At 39.2% G+C, this 13864-nt stretch overlaps 1 protein-coding gene across 1 annotated transcript in view; it reads left to right on the top strand.

Annotated features, from left to right (window-relative positions):
* LOC111566140 (thrombospondin type-1 domain-containing protein 7A) overlaps positions 1–13864 on the top strand; it is a 176240-nt gene that overhangs the window by 123966 nt on the left and 38410 nt on the right. The window contains exons 14-17 of the mRNA XM_055013863.1: positions 5109–5296; positions 6384–6517; positions 7876–8029; positions 9507–9648. Coding sequence (XP_054869838.1) covers positions 5109–5296; positions 6384–6517; positions 7876–8029; positions 9507–9648 — 618 coding nt within the window. The remainder of the gene's footprint in view (positions 1–5108; positions 5297–6383; positions 6518–7875; positions 8030–9506; positions 9649–13864) is intronic.

Below are 13864 nucleotides of genomic sequence, written 5' to 3'. Positions count from 1 at the left end.
TTTTTAGTAAAAATGTCTTTCAAAAGACATGTAAAAGATGTTAAAATTCATGATTGATATTTTTGATATATTATTTTAGTCTTTTGTCACTTGTTTGTGACTTCTTCATGTCATATGTCAAAGTCACTACAAATCTAAATTATGCATAGCTATGAATAATTTCTATCTGCTAAACAAAACAACTAAAAGGTTCAACAGGAAATGTAAGTAATCAGATTATATCAGAAAAATCTGCTTCCTAGGATATAGCTGTGGAACTAAATATTGTAACAATACATTACAAAAAAAATATTCAAATGGCTGTAGGACCATTAAATTGTGCACAGGAGTGATGGTGTTGTCAGAGGGAAATCTGGTATTAAGTCCCCTGCTATGCCCTATAAATTTGACATTACTCATATATTATCTTTATGACTATAAACAACCCATGAGGCTTTGACCTTCACCATGGCTGAATATTATGGGGTAACTAAGGGGCCTTGGCCTTATCTTAGCAGGATGAGGTAAAGGAGGAGGGAATGCACTCGCTGTGGGAGGCCACAAAGGGTAAAGCTTATGGGAAAGCATCTTGCTAAGGACCTGTGAACTTGAACAGTACTGCACTGAACAGATTTGTTGGTGCATGACGACCCATATTTGTAATAACAGGAAAAACACACTGAGAGCCTGTGCTACCTAACTGAGCTTATGCTGTTCTGAGTGTTACAGCATTTTAGCAGTGTGCTGTCAGGGTGTGAGGACTGAGGTCATGTCTGATAAGGTTAGTAATGAACATCAAGTGTCCCTCTGACCTTTTCTTTCTCCTCCTTGCTCCGACCTGAGCTTAGAATTTCCCTATTCTTCAGAGCACCCAGGGATTAGGCTGCCTTGGAGATGACTGTGGTGCAGAGGGTGTAACAGGTCAAAAATCAGGCAATAATGTTGGATGATTTCTGGAGCCAAAAAATTCATGTCATGCTTCTCAGACCTACCACCTGTAGAGCAGAATAAATTTGGTCTCAAATACCAGTGATAAGGGATTTTATTCATGGCTGGATAGTCAGAATAAATGGTGTAACTGTTAGTGCTACAAACACCAGTTCATCCTAATAATCAATAATGGTTAGCCAAAGAATATATGTCATTTATAATTAATTTTATATATAAATGTTTAATATGTTGGGTTAAACTTAAATAGCATTGTGAGAAGGACACATTAGTGTAGTCAAGTTCATTGTTTCATATTGGGTCTCATGCTGGTCTTCAGCCTACCACATCTATAGAAACCATATTTTTATTGTCTTACTTACCAAAACAAATTCTAAAATTGAAAAAAATTCAGTGAGCAACAAAGTAAAGTTTCTTGGGTGTTGTTATGCCAAGAAATTATGGGGCATGATGAAATTTTACAAAGGGATCATGGAGCAGATGATCAATCTTAAGCACTTTTTATGATTGACACATTATATGGTTGTCTTCTATTTCTACATCAGTTTATCCCTTTCCAGACTAAAGCTCCTGCCAAAATGCTTTGAATGCTGGTGGTTTCTTGTGTCTGCAGAGAAGTAGCAGAGCTATTTTAGGATACAAAACGCCTTGTTGTTAGCATGTTATTTATAATGATAAAGTTCAGTTTAAACCCAAGTCACATTTGTTAATGACTTAAATATATGGGTAGCTTATGAATTTTGTGTGTTCCTACAAAATTTGTTCTTTAGACAGTTTAGTGCATATCCCAGGAATCATTAGGACATTTAAGAGCATGGGCGGTACATCTGTTTACACTCTCAGTGAAATTGGGCATTTAGCCAGTTAAGTAAGCTTTCTACAGCAGTGACAACTGCTTTGGGAACTACACCAGGATCTTGTGCCAAGTTGAAGTTGACTTGTAAAGGCAACAGGAGTGATCTCCTACCTGGACTCGACCCAAAAGCCTCCAGAGGAGGCAAGACACCTAACAAGATTATATAAGTTGAACTACAAGTGAACTGCAAGGCTGAGGTGCTGCAGCATTTGTACTGGAATGAACTTACAAGTGACAGCTTCAGTGATTTAGAATGACTGCACTGTCATGAATCTATTTCAGAAGCCATGCTAACACAGCAAGGTGTGGATCTAGAGGTGCTGATCTGGACTCATGGGCACCAGTTTGTAAAGAGGTCAGCCATAAGTGTGTCTGCGTGCATGTTTGTGTCTGTGTGTGTGTGTGGGATCATTATGTCACTGGGTATTTAGTTGTTGCCAGAGTGCTGCCAGGACTCTAGTTTTGACTGGATTAAAGAGGCTTTTTTATTTTCTAATCATATTAGCTTGAAGGAATCTTACTGCTCAGTTTTGAGCCAGCAGAGTGGGCGGCAAGATCACCCTTCAGCTGTCCTCTCCAGCAGAGCCAAGTTTAAATGCCATGTTTAAGCTCCAACAATCCGTCTTCCTAAAGTATTTTTTGAGCAAGATGCTATTACTTTTGGCAGTAGTGGTCCGTGTGCTCCATGAGTATCTTGAGCAGTGCTCAGTCCGCATTCAGAGCAACATTTGCACTGCAGTAAAAAGACTTCCCAAATGATTCCAGTAAGACTAATGCAGGTCAGTCGTGGTTGACCCAATCATGGTAAGGAAACTATGGGTGAAAATGGAAAATGCTAGTTATTGGGACTGTGAAACCTTTCCTGAGTTGTAAAACCCTGTCATGGCATTTATTATACACCCCTGTGCAACATTTTAGCTCCTTAAATAGGCTGGTCTTGTTTGTATTTCTTCCTCTTGACAATACCTCTAGCACAGGAGGCCTTGAGAAACAATATTTCAGTACTAACTTGACACAAAATATTGAAAACCTACTGGTACTTATTTTGTATAGTACTGAAGGTACATTAAGTACCACAGCTACCATAGGTAGCTACTGGGAGTACTAATAATTTCATTGGGATTACAGGTCTGTTGCTTTTTGGAAAAAAAATGAAAAGTAACGGCCAACCAGTATGTTTTTTTTTTTTTTTCAGGGTCGATATCAGTAACAATAATAAACAATCAAGGACACCGATAACTGATATTTAAAACTGATATGCATTTGCAGTAAAAATAAAAATCTCCATCAAAATTTAGAATAGCACAATCTCCAACTCGAAACAATGCTAAAATGGCTGTGTTTATTTTTGCAAATGTTTTATTACATTTACCTTCTGAATTGTCATTGTTGCTGCCTATTAACTGTGACATTACCATTCCGCTTGTCAATAAATAGCTGTGTTTGTATGTTAGCATATGGTGTGCAGCAGCTTCTGTGGTTTTCCTAACGGTCTTTTTACATGATTAGCATAAGGAGGATGTTGAGCAGGAGAGACAGGCACTCAGAAAATATGACAAAACTTACTGCGCTACAGTAGAAGTGCTTTATCACCATAAAAAAGTAGATTTTTTTTTTAACTTGTCACAATATTGTTTTGAGTAATAGCAAAGTCATTTTTTATTACATGAAAGCACCATCCCAAGGTTTTTTTCAATTAAAAGAGTTAACATTGGAATACAGTCATTTCATTGGTTTATTTTTCACTGTGGTATCAAAGTGAGAATGGTAGAACTTCAGTGGTATTGTTAGACAACAAATTTCTGGTATTGTGACATTTCTACTTGTAGCACTATGCAAACCCCAACAAAGCCCTCTTCCTGTTTTTCTAAACCCGGCATGAGCTATGCTGGCCCAAAGGTGAGAGAACGCTTTGACACTGAGGCTTCCTTTGCTCAGTTGTTGAACAAACTCTGAAAACCTGAAAGATTGTGAAAGCAGAGCTCTGTGGCCTATGCTAGATAGGTGTTATCTCAGCAACAGTATGTTAGTATGTCAGTGTGAAGCATAGTGGTGCTACATAAGAGCAGAACTGTGAGATTTTTCTTCGCTGAAAAAAGTGAGAAAAATACTCACTATATATTGACAAAATTGATTTTTGACGACTGAATAGCCAGTGTGGGATTCCTCAAATCGTGGGAAGTGTGTTTTCAGCAAAGCTGTCATCAGTGGAATAAATACCAGATCAGTCTGGCAGAGCCCATAAGAAATAGGAAATGGTTGGGCATCCTGTGAGACACTCTGTTTTCCTGGCTCATTCACCTCATCGATTTTCTTAATCAAAGGCTAAACTGATTTACAGGCCGGGGCTGTTACATAAGCCTAAAAATGTTCGAGGTTCTGTCTACTAAACAGAATTTCTCTGAACAAGTGAAAGAAATCTTTAAATTTTTATGTTGTAAAGCAAAAAAACAAGGTTCAAAAGAATAATTTCTTTCAGCACATTTGACTAAAACTTGGCCTGTGTGTACTGCTGAAAATGAATGAAATTACAACCCAGGGATGGGAAACGACGACCCCCCCCCCCCAAAAAAAAAAAAAAAACACCACCTTGTTGATTGTGTCGTGATCCTGTGAGTTGTAGAAAAGGGGATTGAAATAATAAAGCTTGCTGCCTGACTCAAACACTGCATTGGTAGATTTTTAGACTTTTATATAACAAACTATAAAACTGGGCCTATGATTGTGGACACTGTTTTCATTCCACTAGACAGGAAATCAATACATGCATTTAGATTTGTTTGTGAAGTATTGGTTAATAGTTTACAGCTGGGTGTTTTGTCCATCTAACCTTTAAAGAGATCCTAAACTTTAATGCTCTTTTGTGAGATGGAAAAGAAAAACTAAGCTTTGGGAATTAGGACAGATGTAGTTTTATACTAGATAAGGAAAACAAGCTTATTTTAAGGGCTTGAAGAAACAAGACCATGGCTATTTTTCTCTAAAGCAGTCATTCTCAGCGTTTGAGACCAAGACACTGCTGGTGGGATGCAGAGAGAACAAAGGGTTTTATTTCAAAGCAAATTTCTTCTGAATTTATTTCCTGGTGCACGCTTTCACCTCCTAAAATAATTAGTAGCAGACTACAGTATGCTGTCCAATAATTTATAGAAACAGCATGGAAAGTAGAAAGCCAGACTTTCAGTTTTTCTTCTGATTTGTGCATTCACCTTACAGCTCCCAGACAGTCTTTCCTTACAGGTCACAAACTACCAACCTGAACCTCCACCATAATCAAAACTTGTTTTATTCCTGCCAAACGCCTCCTCTTTTGTCCTTCTTTCAGGTTATATTGAGGAGGCTTGCATCATCCCTTGTCCTTCAGACTGTAAACTAAGTGAATGGTCCAACTGGTCACGCTGCAGCAAATCCTGTGGGAGTGGAGTCAAAGTTCGCTCCAAATGGCTTAGAGAGAAGCCGTACAATGGTGGCCGGCCTTGTCCCAAACTGGACCACATAAACCAGGTACAGACAGTGAAACAGGAACTCATCCGTGCTCCAAGAGTTTTTGGAAAAGCAGGGATATTGAAGTTAAAACTATAGCTGTTTCCTGCTTGCCATTATTTCTGGAATATTTATGAACTGTGCTACGATATATCTGAACTTATTACGAGTGTTGTACATCCAGCTCTAGAGAGAGAGAAATTAATTATTAATGAACAATAAACTTAAGTCTGCAGAGCTTTCCTTTACCACCTCCTCATTATTCCTGCACTTATTTTTTGCCGAACAGTGGCACTGCACAAAGGCAAAGGGTGCTCTAAATAGATCCTATCCGACATATTAATGCCTCAACGTGTGCTAGTTGATTCCTTAAGGCCTCCATGGTTTGCAGAAATGCTCTCCAAGCCTGTGAATATCAGCAGATGCAGATTGTGGTTGTGTTGATCTATGCCTGGCAGTGTGCGCATGTGCATATCTGTTAAGTTCATACAGGTATTTATGCCAGGGGCTTTTCTGATTATATCCTCTTGAATGTTGCATTAATCATAGGTTCTGCACTATATGAACAGTTGGCTTGTGCTCATTAATCCATCTGTCTCCTTTTAATCCACCCCAATGCTCGCTGGATATGACTCACTGCTACAGGCCCAGGTAAGAGCCGCTTTCCTCAGCTTTTTGTAATGTAGTCACAGATGTTAAATGTCACTGATGTCAGTGGGTCACCGACAGATAAATGTACACAGTCACAATATCCTCACTGTGAGTAAACAAGATGCTATGGCATGCTGGAGTTGTATTTATACAGCCATTTCTCAGAGGCAGAGATTCTCTGGGGGCAGAAATAATCTTGTTGGCTGAGTTAAACCTGAGAGAGCTAAGCCAAAAAAAATCACTGTGTATTAGGCAAAACTTAACTGACAAACTTGCACGGCTAAGGCAAAATATTTATAAAAATATGTCTGTACAGACCTCGTACTTCTCTATGACCAAATTTGTCGTATTTGTTCGTTAGCCATGCCCATTGAGGTTTATCTGGCAGCAAGAACAGAAACTAAACTTCTCTTACCTTTGATTTGCTGCTCAATTCACCTTAAAGTGTTGATGATATTGTCCTCAGGTGTATGAAGTGGTTCCATGTCAGAGCGACTGTAATCAGTACGTGTGGGTGGCTGAGCCGTGGAGCGTGTGGAAAGTCAGCAACGTGGATTTGAAAGAGAACTGCGGTGAAGGTGTCCAGACCAGGAAAGTCAGGTATTCGTCATCATACCGGTCATTCTACCTGTATATATGTTCACATTATTTACTTACAGACAGGTGACAAATTAAAGGAAAAGCTTGAACCATTGACCCTTACAGCAGAGGACTGTGTTACTCTGTGAGTGCCATTTTGCTATCAGGGTTGGGTCCACTTGTTCCCTTACAGGGGAGAGTCACTGCAAATCAAGTCATCACCGTTATTGTAGGATAAAGCCTTTTAATCCTGATTGGAGTTGCCTCCTTCGGGAGGACAATGGACACAAGGGCCCTCTGAATGGTTTATGGTTTGAAAAATGATGTGAATCTTACCCAGATTAACGCCTTGAGGCGATTTTGGCCTTATGTGTTAAACAGCACTCTTCACCACAATTATCAAAACACCAAATTGGAAGAATAATGTTTATTTCCTCTTCTACACTTTGCTACTGTTCTGGTGGAGGTAAGTTTTTTCCAGCAAACAAAATTAATTGCCTGATCTGATAGTTTGCTGCTTTCTTTAATAGATTGAATATGGATTTTAAATTGTATAGACTTCATAGATTGTTGACTTATTCAATTAACCGATAGCTGAATTATAGTATAGTGCCACACCTTTTAGAAATGTCACATGTAAATTTGTATTCAAATTAGGTTTCCAGATTTCCAGTTTTAGAAAAACATAAAAATGCTGTTTTGGCTTGCCTTGCTGGTATGACGTAATCCAGCTGCACATGTCAAGATGTGCATTGTAATTAGACTACATTAGACTCATGGGTCATACACAGCCACAGTCTGGCAACAGCAGTGGATTCAAACCCACACACAAATAATCACACACAGGGGAGATCATGGCCTGTACAGTTCTTGTAATGATCAAGTTGACATGTACACATAATTGTTGATAACTGTGATGTACTGTCACAGTGAGTAAAAACTTTAAAGGCTATAGATGAGTCACTGCTATTTTGATAAGGTGAAATTATCAGTGAAAATAATTGCAGTCATGCCTCATCTTTATCTTATCAACTTGAGAATGAAAAGCTGTAATATGGATGAAAAGATCCTAAAAACTTGGCTGTGGCCGTTGAGGAGAGCTGGGATTTGATGAACAAAACATTAAAATAATAACTTATCTGCTTCTTTATTGAAATGCATCCAATTGCTTGGATAGAACATAACAGTGAAAATGAGGATGAAATCATTTTTTTGTCATAAAATTGGCCTTACTTACCCCGAGGAACACAACCCCTGTGGGAAAAACACATCAGATGTCAGGTGCTTCATGTACCTGCTGTCTCCACCTCCAATTAAAGCACGGTGTTTGCAACATTGCAAAAATAAGGTCAAACTCTGTTTCTTGCCTATTCCCCAAGGTGCATGCTCAACACCATAGATGGCCCGTCGGAGTCTGTGGAGGACTATCTATGTGATCCAGAGGAGATGCCCCTGGGGGCCCGGGAGAGCCGGCTGCCCTGCCCTGAAGACTGCGTCCTCAACGACTGGGGCCCCTGGAGCCGCTGCAGCTTGGTGAGAGCTGAGCTCAGATCATAACACAGCAACTCAGCTGTCTGGCACAGAGTAGATACAGGAACGTCAGACTTCAGTGAAACCCGCTGAGATTTATCTTGATATCTTTTTCATGTCAGAAATATTTTCTCTGCGGCTCAAGGAATTCAAAGCGTAGCTGCACTGTATTATTTTGAGCAGTGTGTGGATCTTTGTCAACAGGTTATTTCTCGTCCACCAAGGAGGAATAAAAGAGATATATGAACTGGGAAGCAGGAGAAAAATAGCTTATATATCACTTATATTACACTGTACTCACTGTGCATTCAGCAGGGACGGAAGAAGATTTATGATAAAGACTCACAACTCAGGAGCAGATTTTCAACTTCGATTTTTTTAGAACGCACACGCCTGCATATATTTCAAAACTGATATTGTGACGAACATAAAGCTGAAGGTAGTAATATTATCGATAATTTGTGAGCATGATTTACCAGATAACCACAAACTGTGAAAATAATTAATTCTATTTTCAGAGTAGACAAGATACTCAATGCTACCAGAAATTTAGTGTAAATGTCCGTTTCTGTGGCCAGTTGGTGGTATAATAAGTATAATGTGACGATTTATCTCCCTCTACATTATGGCCTGAGACCTTTTTCTGTTAACCAGAGTAAGTTTTAAATGTGAGCTTTATGAAGAAACAGCAGCCTCTGATTTCATCACAGAAGTAAAGCACACACCTACAGGCTATAGCACGTACGCAATTTTCGTTCTTCCTTTTGCAAAAACTTGTAAGGTGTCAGAACATCCTGTTCAACTCCTCCGTCTCTGACACCTCTGATTCGTGGTAAAAAGCTGCTTTAACTGCTCCAGTTTCACCTGCTGTTCTCACATCAGCACCCTGGCCATTGTTAATCACACCCCATTCTCTCCCAAAGTGCTTGACGCACCGACTTCCCACAATTCCAGTCTCGAATGTAGTCTGCAGTGGCACCAGCGGGGCCTCTAACATGTTTTATTCATCATGCTAGCAATGGAGTTATTCAAAAAGCTGTCATTTTCTCCCTCAACTCTCACCACTACTAGCAATGACCGTGTAGAATCTTGCAGTTTATAATTCCAGCAGAATATGTGTTTCAGCCCTCCCCTCATTTCCTGCAGGGAAAAATCTAATTCCACATTCTGGGATGCATAATGTGAAGGAAAATTTACTTATTTAATGTACCATTGTTTTTTGAATTGTTTTATTTTTTTTCAACAATGAATCTTTTCAGGCAACAAGCATAACAAGACATATGAAATCTTAAATGAATTGTGGCCCAGTAAGTTTTGGAATAATTCATAATCAGGCCAATTCACACAGTTAGCGCCTTTAATATCCAATTATTAGTCTTAGTCCAGCTCAGGGACGTATGTTTTCAATTCTTATTACTCTCTGCTTAATCGTTTCAACATTCTAACGACTCTAGTCTTAAATATGAATTCTCTGTTTTAGCCCTGTACGAGAACCAACAATCGAGTGCGGATGGCATACACTCTTCGTTCCCCTAGTGTTGGCAGAGAGTGTCCAGAGATGACTGACAAAGAGCCCTGCAGCCTGAACCTCAACTGTTTCAACTACTTCTACAATATCACAGGTAAAGAAAATGTTGGAGAACTTTGTGCACAGTATGTAAGAAGCTGCAATGGGCAAGAGACCCGAGCTGAATTTAGGGACAGCTGTTTGTGTTGTCAGAATGACAGTGCCGGTGGTGCTTTGTGATTTTTAACTGCTGCCATTGGTGTATCAGGTTTCTCAACTATAACAAAATGGCAAATCGTGAAAAGAGCCTGTCAAATGTGAGCTATTAAGCTGACTTTTAGCAGCCCTGCAAGCATAGCCTCCCTTTCAGAATCCTCACCAAGACGAGCAATCGATAAGTGACTCATTTGTTTTCTGTTTTCCCCAGCCTTATTACTTTTGTTTCTCCAAGTAAGATAATTGCAGCCCGTGCAAGGTTTTATCAAACTTTGTGTAATGATAATATAGCAAACTCTTTGGAGTTCTGTATGCAGCTGCTCTTTGCAGAACCCATCCCTGCACTTTGGTTGGCATAGGCCTTTAAAAGTGCTATATAAATAAATCTGACACTGATATCAGACTAATTGTTTGTTTGTTGGCTGTTTATCAGTTTAACTCCACTTTCAAGCAAATGTTGAAGGTGCACACATTGTTCTCCTGCAGCAGCAACCAATAAAGGTTGAAAGATGTCAATGAAAGCATTTGGCTGTTGGCCACTGTGGTTAAATGCCTTGCTCATTGGTTTCTCTGTGGGGATTGCTGAGCACAGAAAAATACATTTTCGATTGACTTTTAACTGCAACATTTCTGGAAGAGAATTGAACTGGCAGCCTTCTCAAGCTTCCCTCTCTAATCTGCAAGACATCACACCTCCACATCACATGTCATGGAGGTTACTGTCTCATATTTCATTCTGGAAACTGTAGGAAACTATTTCACTACAAGTGAGAAAAATGAGAGTCTGGTATTGTTATGTATTTCATTAGGCTTTATTGTGTTGTTCTACTGTGCTGCTTTACTACCTTAAGCAGCCCACCCTCCTCTTTTGTCTTCCTTTTTTGCTATGCTGGGAGATGAGACATGAAATCCTCACTGCTGTGTTCACAGTAGCATGCAGGTATCCCAGGGTATATGTACATAACATACAAGCAGAGATTATTATTGGGTAAAGCATTCTTTTTTTATTGTTGATGCAGAGACCATTGAAACTGTTTCTTCCTACATTCTTCTCTCCTATTCTCACTGTCTTTCTTTCCATCTTTTACTGTCGCTTTTTCTTGTTGCAATCTCCCTATTTTCAGTCCCCAGAGTGCCACAAAGCTTCTCGGCAGAAGGCGACACAATTCCCCGAGTTGAGCTTGCAAACGAGCTCGCTGCAGCTAAAAACAGCCACTCATCTTTGTCAGCGGATGGCACACTTCATGAGTGATACCTCAGCCTCCCTGTTGTTGCAGTGTGCATTTTTTTATACAACAGCATGCACACTGTGGTTGTTTAGAGGCATTGGCACCCTAAGTCTGGAATAAATGTTGTCTTTTCTCTTCACAGAAATCATTTTTTGGAGGTGAGAGGGTGGCAAGATTCAGCCCCCTAGAGCTCAGAATTTTTTTGGTGAGGTTTATTGGCAAAAACTTGTGTTGATGTTGCTTTTAAATACTGGTTATTTTTGAAAGGAGGAAACTCGAAGCAGACCATACGGCCACACAGCTCCATGCTGGCATAAAAGGATACTGATGGCAGTCAGATTCCTTGGATTAAAGTGAGCTGTTAGAAACCTTAAATGGCCTCTTTGTTGACGAAGTTGTCATCTGTTATCGGCAGTGATCTTCACCAGCCAGAAGCTAGACAGAGTCTGGCTCCACACAAACAACAAAAACCAGATTGATTATTTTAAGACAAGGTGAAGTATGTAATGCAACAAAGGTAATGAGCTGAAGTCAAGCTTCCAGAATGGCAAGTACAAGACATACTCCCCAGTCTGCTGAGTCATCTTTAAACCTAAAGTGGTTATTTGTATGCATGGCATGTAAAGCCTAAAAGATCTATCCAGATACGGTTCTATGATGGCTTGAGAATTTTAGTGTGTCAGCAATATGGCTGGTAATTAATTTGATAATGGTGCACTGTGTCATTATGTCATATCAAAAATCTAAAAATTGATTGATATTTTATGTAAAAGTCGTGATCTCTGTACTTCCTGCCCCAGAATGCATATCAGTATAGAAACCCTTAAGCTAAGCAACTTTCAAAGTAACATGAGGCAACATGGTGTGACAGTGCATTTCTCTGTTCACTCTTAAAACGCTAAGACACCCTACGATTGTTTCTCACTGTTTGGGAGTTATTTATTCTGAAATGTCAGGAATTTGTGACAGCAGAAGATTTTCAACACCTTTGAACAGCGTCTCCTCATGTTTTGTCGCGCCGCGTCATCCCACTTCGACTGAAAATACATCCTAGTACAGAGGCAGAACACTAGTGAAATGGTGGTTTCTCGTGAGTTGAATACAATCCTCTTCTTCCTCCCTTGTAAATCCCTCCCACCTATCTTCCAACTGGCTTGCACTCAGGGTGGTAAAATCAACAGCAGCAACCTGCCAAACACTGGTAAATATTTACTGGATGTGGTAAAGTCGTGTGCTCTTAAAGCTGATGGGTAACAATCATATTGTCAGGATCCTAATACTGTAAAATGTATTTGGCTGGAGGAGGTTGGATTGGTGAATGCCAGCATTAACAAGTCATGTGACTTGTAGATTTACGTTTTCATATAGTTGCCATCAATTGTACATACTCTAATCACTATTGTATTTATTACATTTTATTCCATCCTTTGTAGGCTTATGTAGACAGGGTTTTTACTCAGGAACTATCTGTGCAGCTACAACTGAATGTATAAAACAAATAGGGTATTTGTGGTTCCAGACTATTTTCTCACTTATATTTTCTAAAATAGACAATTTCTTAAAATAAGTACAATCATGAGAGAACTATAGACTCAAAACCTGAGTAAAATGTAAAGCTAATTTAATTCACATTTTTAGATTAACACTAGACCACATAACACTTTTGGCTTGTATGTGCTCAGTGTGTAAAGAAGCAACTGTTAGCTCACATCTACATTTACTTGATATTAATATGTCAGTGTTGTTCCCAGCTTCATTTTCACCTGAAGGACCAGATTTCAGAAGTTGACGATCCCATTAAGAGAATATAAGCATTCCTTTTAATGTTATCTGTTGAACTAATTGAACATGTTAGCTAATTAGTTTTTCTTTTTTAGATTTTCTGGACACTTTCTACAAGTGTCCGGAAAATCAGTTAATACAGATTTTAGTCAAAAATTGCTGCTTTGTCGTGTATCTAGATACAATAGAGGTTTCACTTGAGAATTTGAAATGGAGCTTTTCCCAGTGTGGAGGTGTGATAGAAATAAACAAGAAAAGCACTCAGAGAGCACAGTACTCCACCAAGGCTGCTCAGTCGTGTTGTATGATTTCTGACGGCTGAAATCTTGAAAAAATTCGTGGATCCAGACTAGAAGCTGCATCACTGACAAAATCAAATTAATTTGTCCTTGTGTCATTTCTGATCTTCCCTGAAAATGTCATTCAAATCCGTTATCCCGTTTCTGAGTAATGTTGCTAACAAACAAACAGACAAACCAACGGCAATCGTCACAACTCCGCCGAGGCTCCGCCTCCTTGGCGGAGTAATGAGAAGATTTTTGCAAAGGCACATACTTGGATAATGACACATTTGAGTTAACACAGTCTCTATTAACACTGTCAGTTTGAGAGAAAAAAACATATTCAAATGATGTAATGCTCAAATTTAAAACCCAGTTTATAATTTTCTTTGTACTTGACTTTGTCTTGCTCCGAAAGACTTTGTACCAGCGCTTTTCTTACCATGATTGGAAAACAAGCTTATCCATGAGTTGCATTGATAAAATTCCAGGCAACTTTCTATTGTCGACTGAGTGGTTGATTTTTCAGAGATGTTTATTTTTGTTATGTAAGGAAAGTTATGGAAAGCACAGTAGATGGCAGGAGTTATTTTGCATATTTATTCACATTGTCATGTGATGTTATTCATTATTCTCTATTTGATCCCTGATTTAGCTCTGAAAGTGTAGTTCCGTGATATGAAGATGTCATAGATAGATAATTTACTGTCCTTAAGACATTTTGCTGAATTAAAGTCCAGTAAAGACACAAGAGCACCATGAGCAATGCATTTTGTGTCACCTATCTAGATCAAGGTCTTGTGAGCTGCAGCTTGAGCAGAGT

Source organism: Amphiprion ocellaris, chromosome 9 (assembly GCF_022539595.1).
Source record: "Amphiprion ocellaris isolate individual 3 ecotype Okinawa chromosome 9, ASM2253959v1, whole genome shotgun sequence".
NCBI lineage: Eukaryota > Metazoa > Chordata > Actinopteri > Pomacentridae > Amphiprion > Amphiprion ocellaris.
This window is presented reverse-complemented; position numbering and strand designations above follow the sequence as displayed.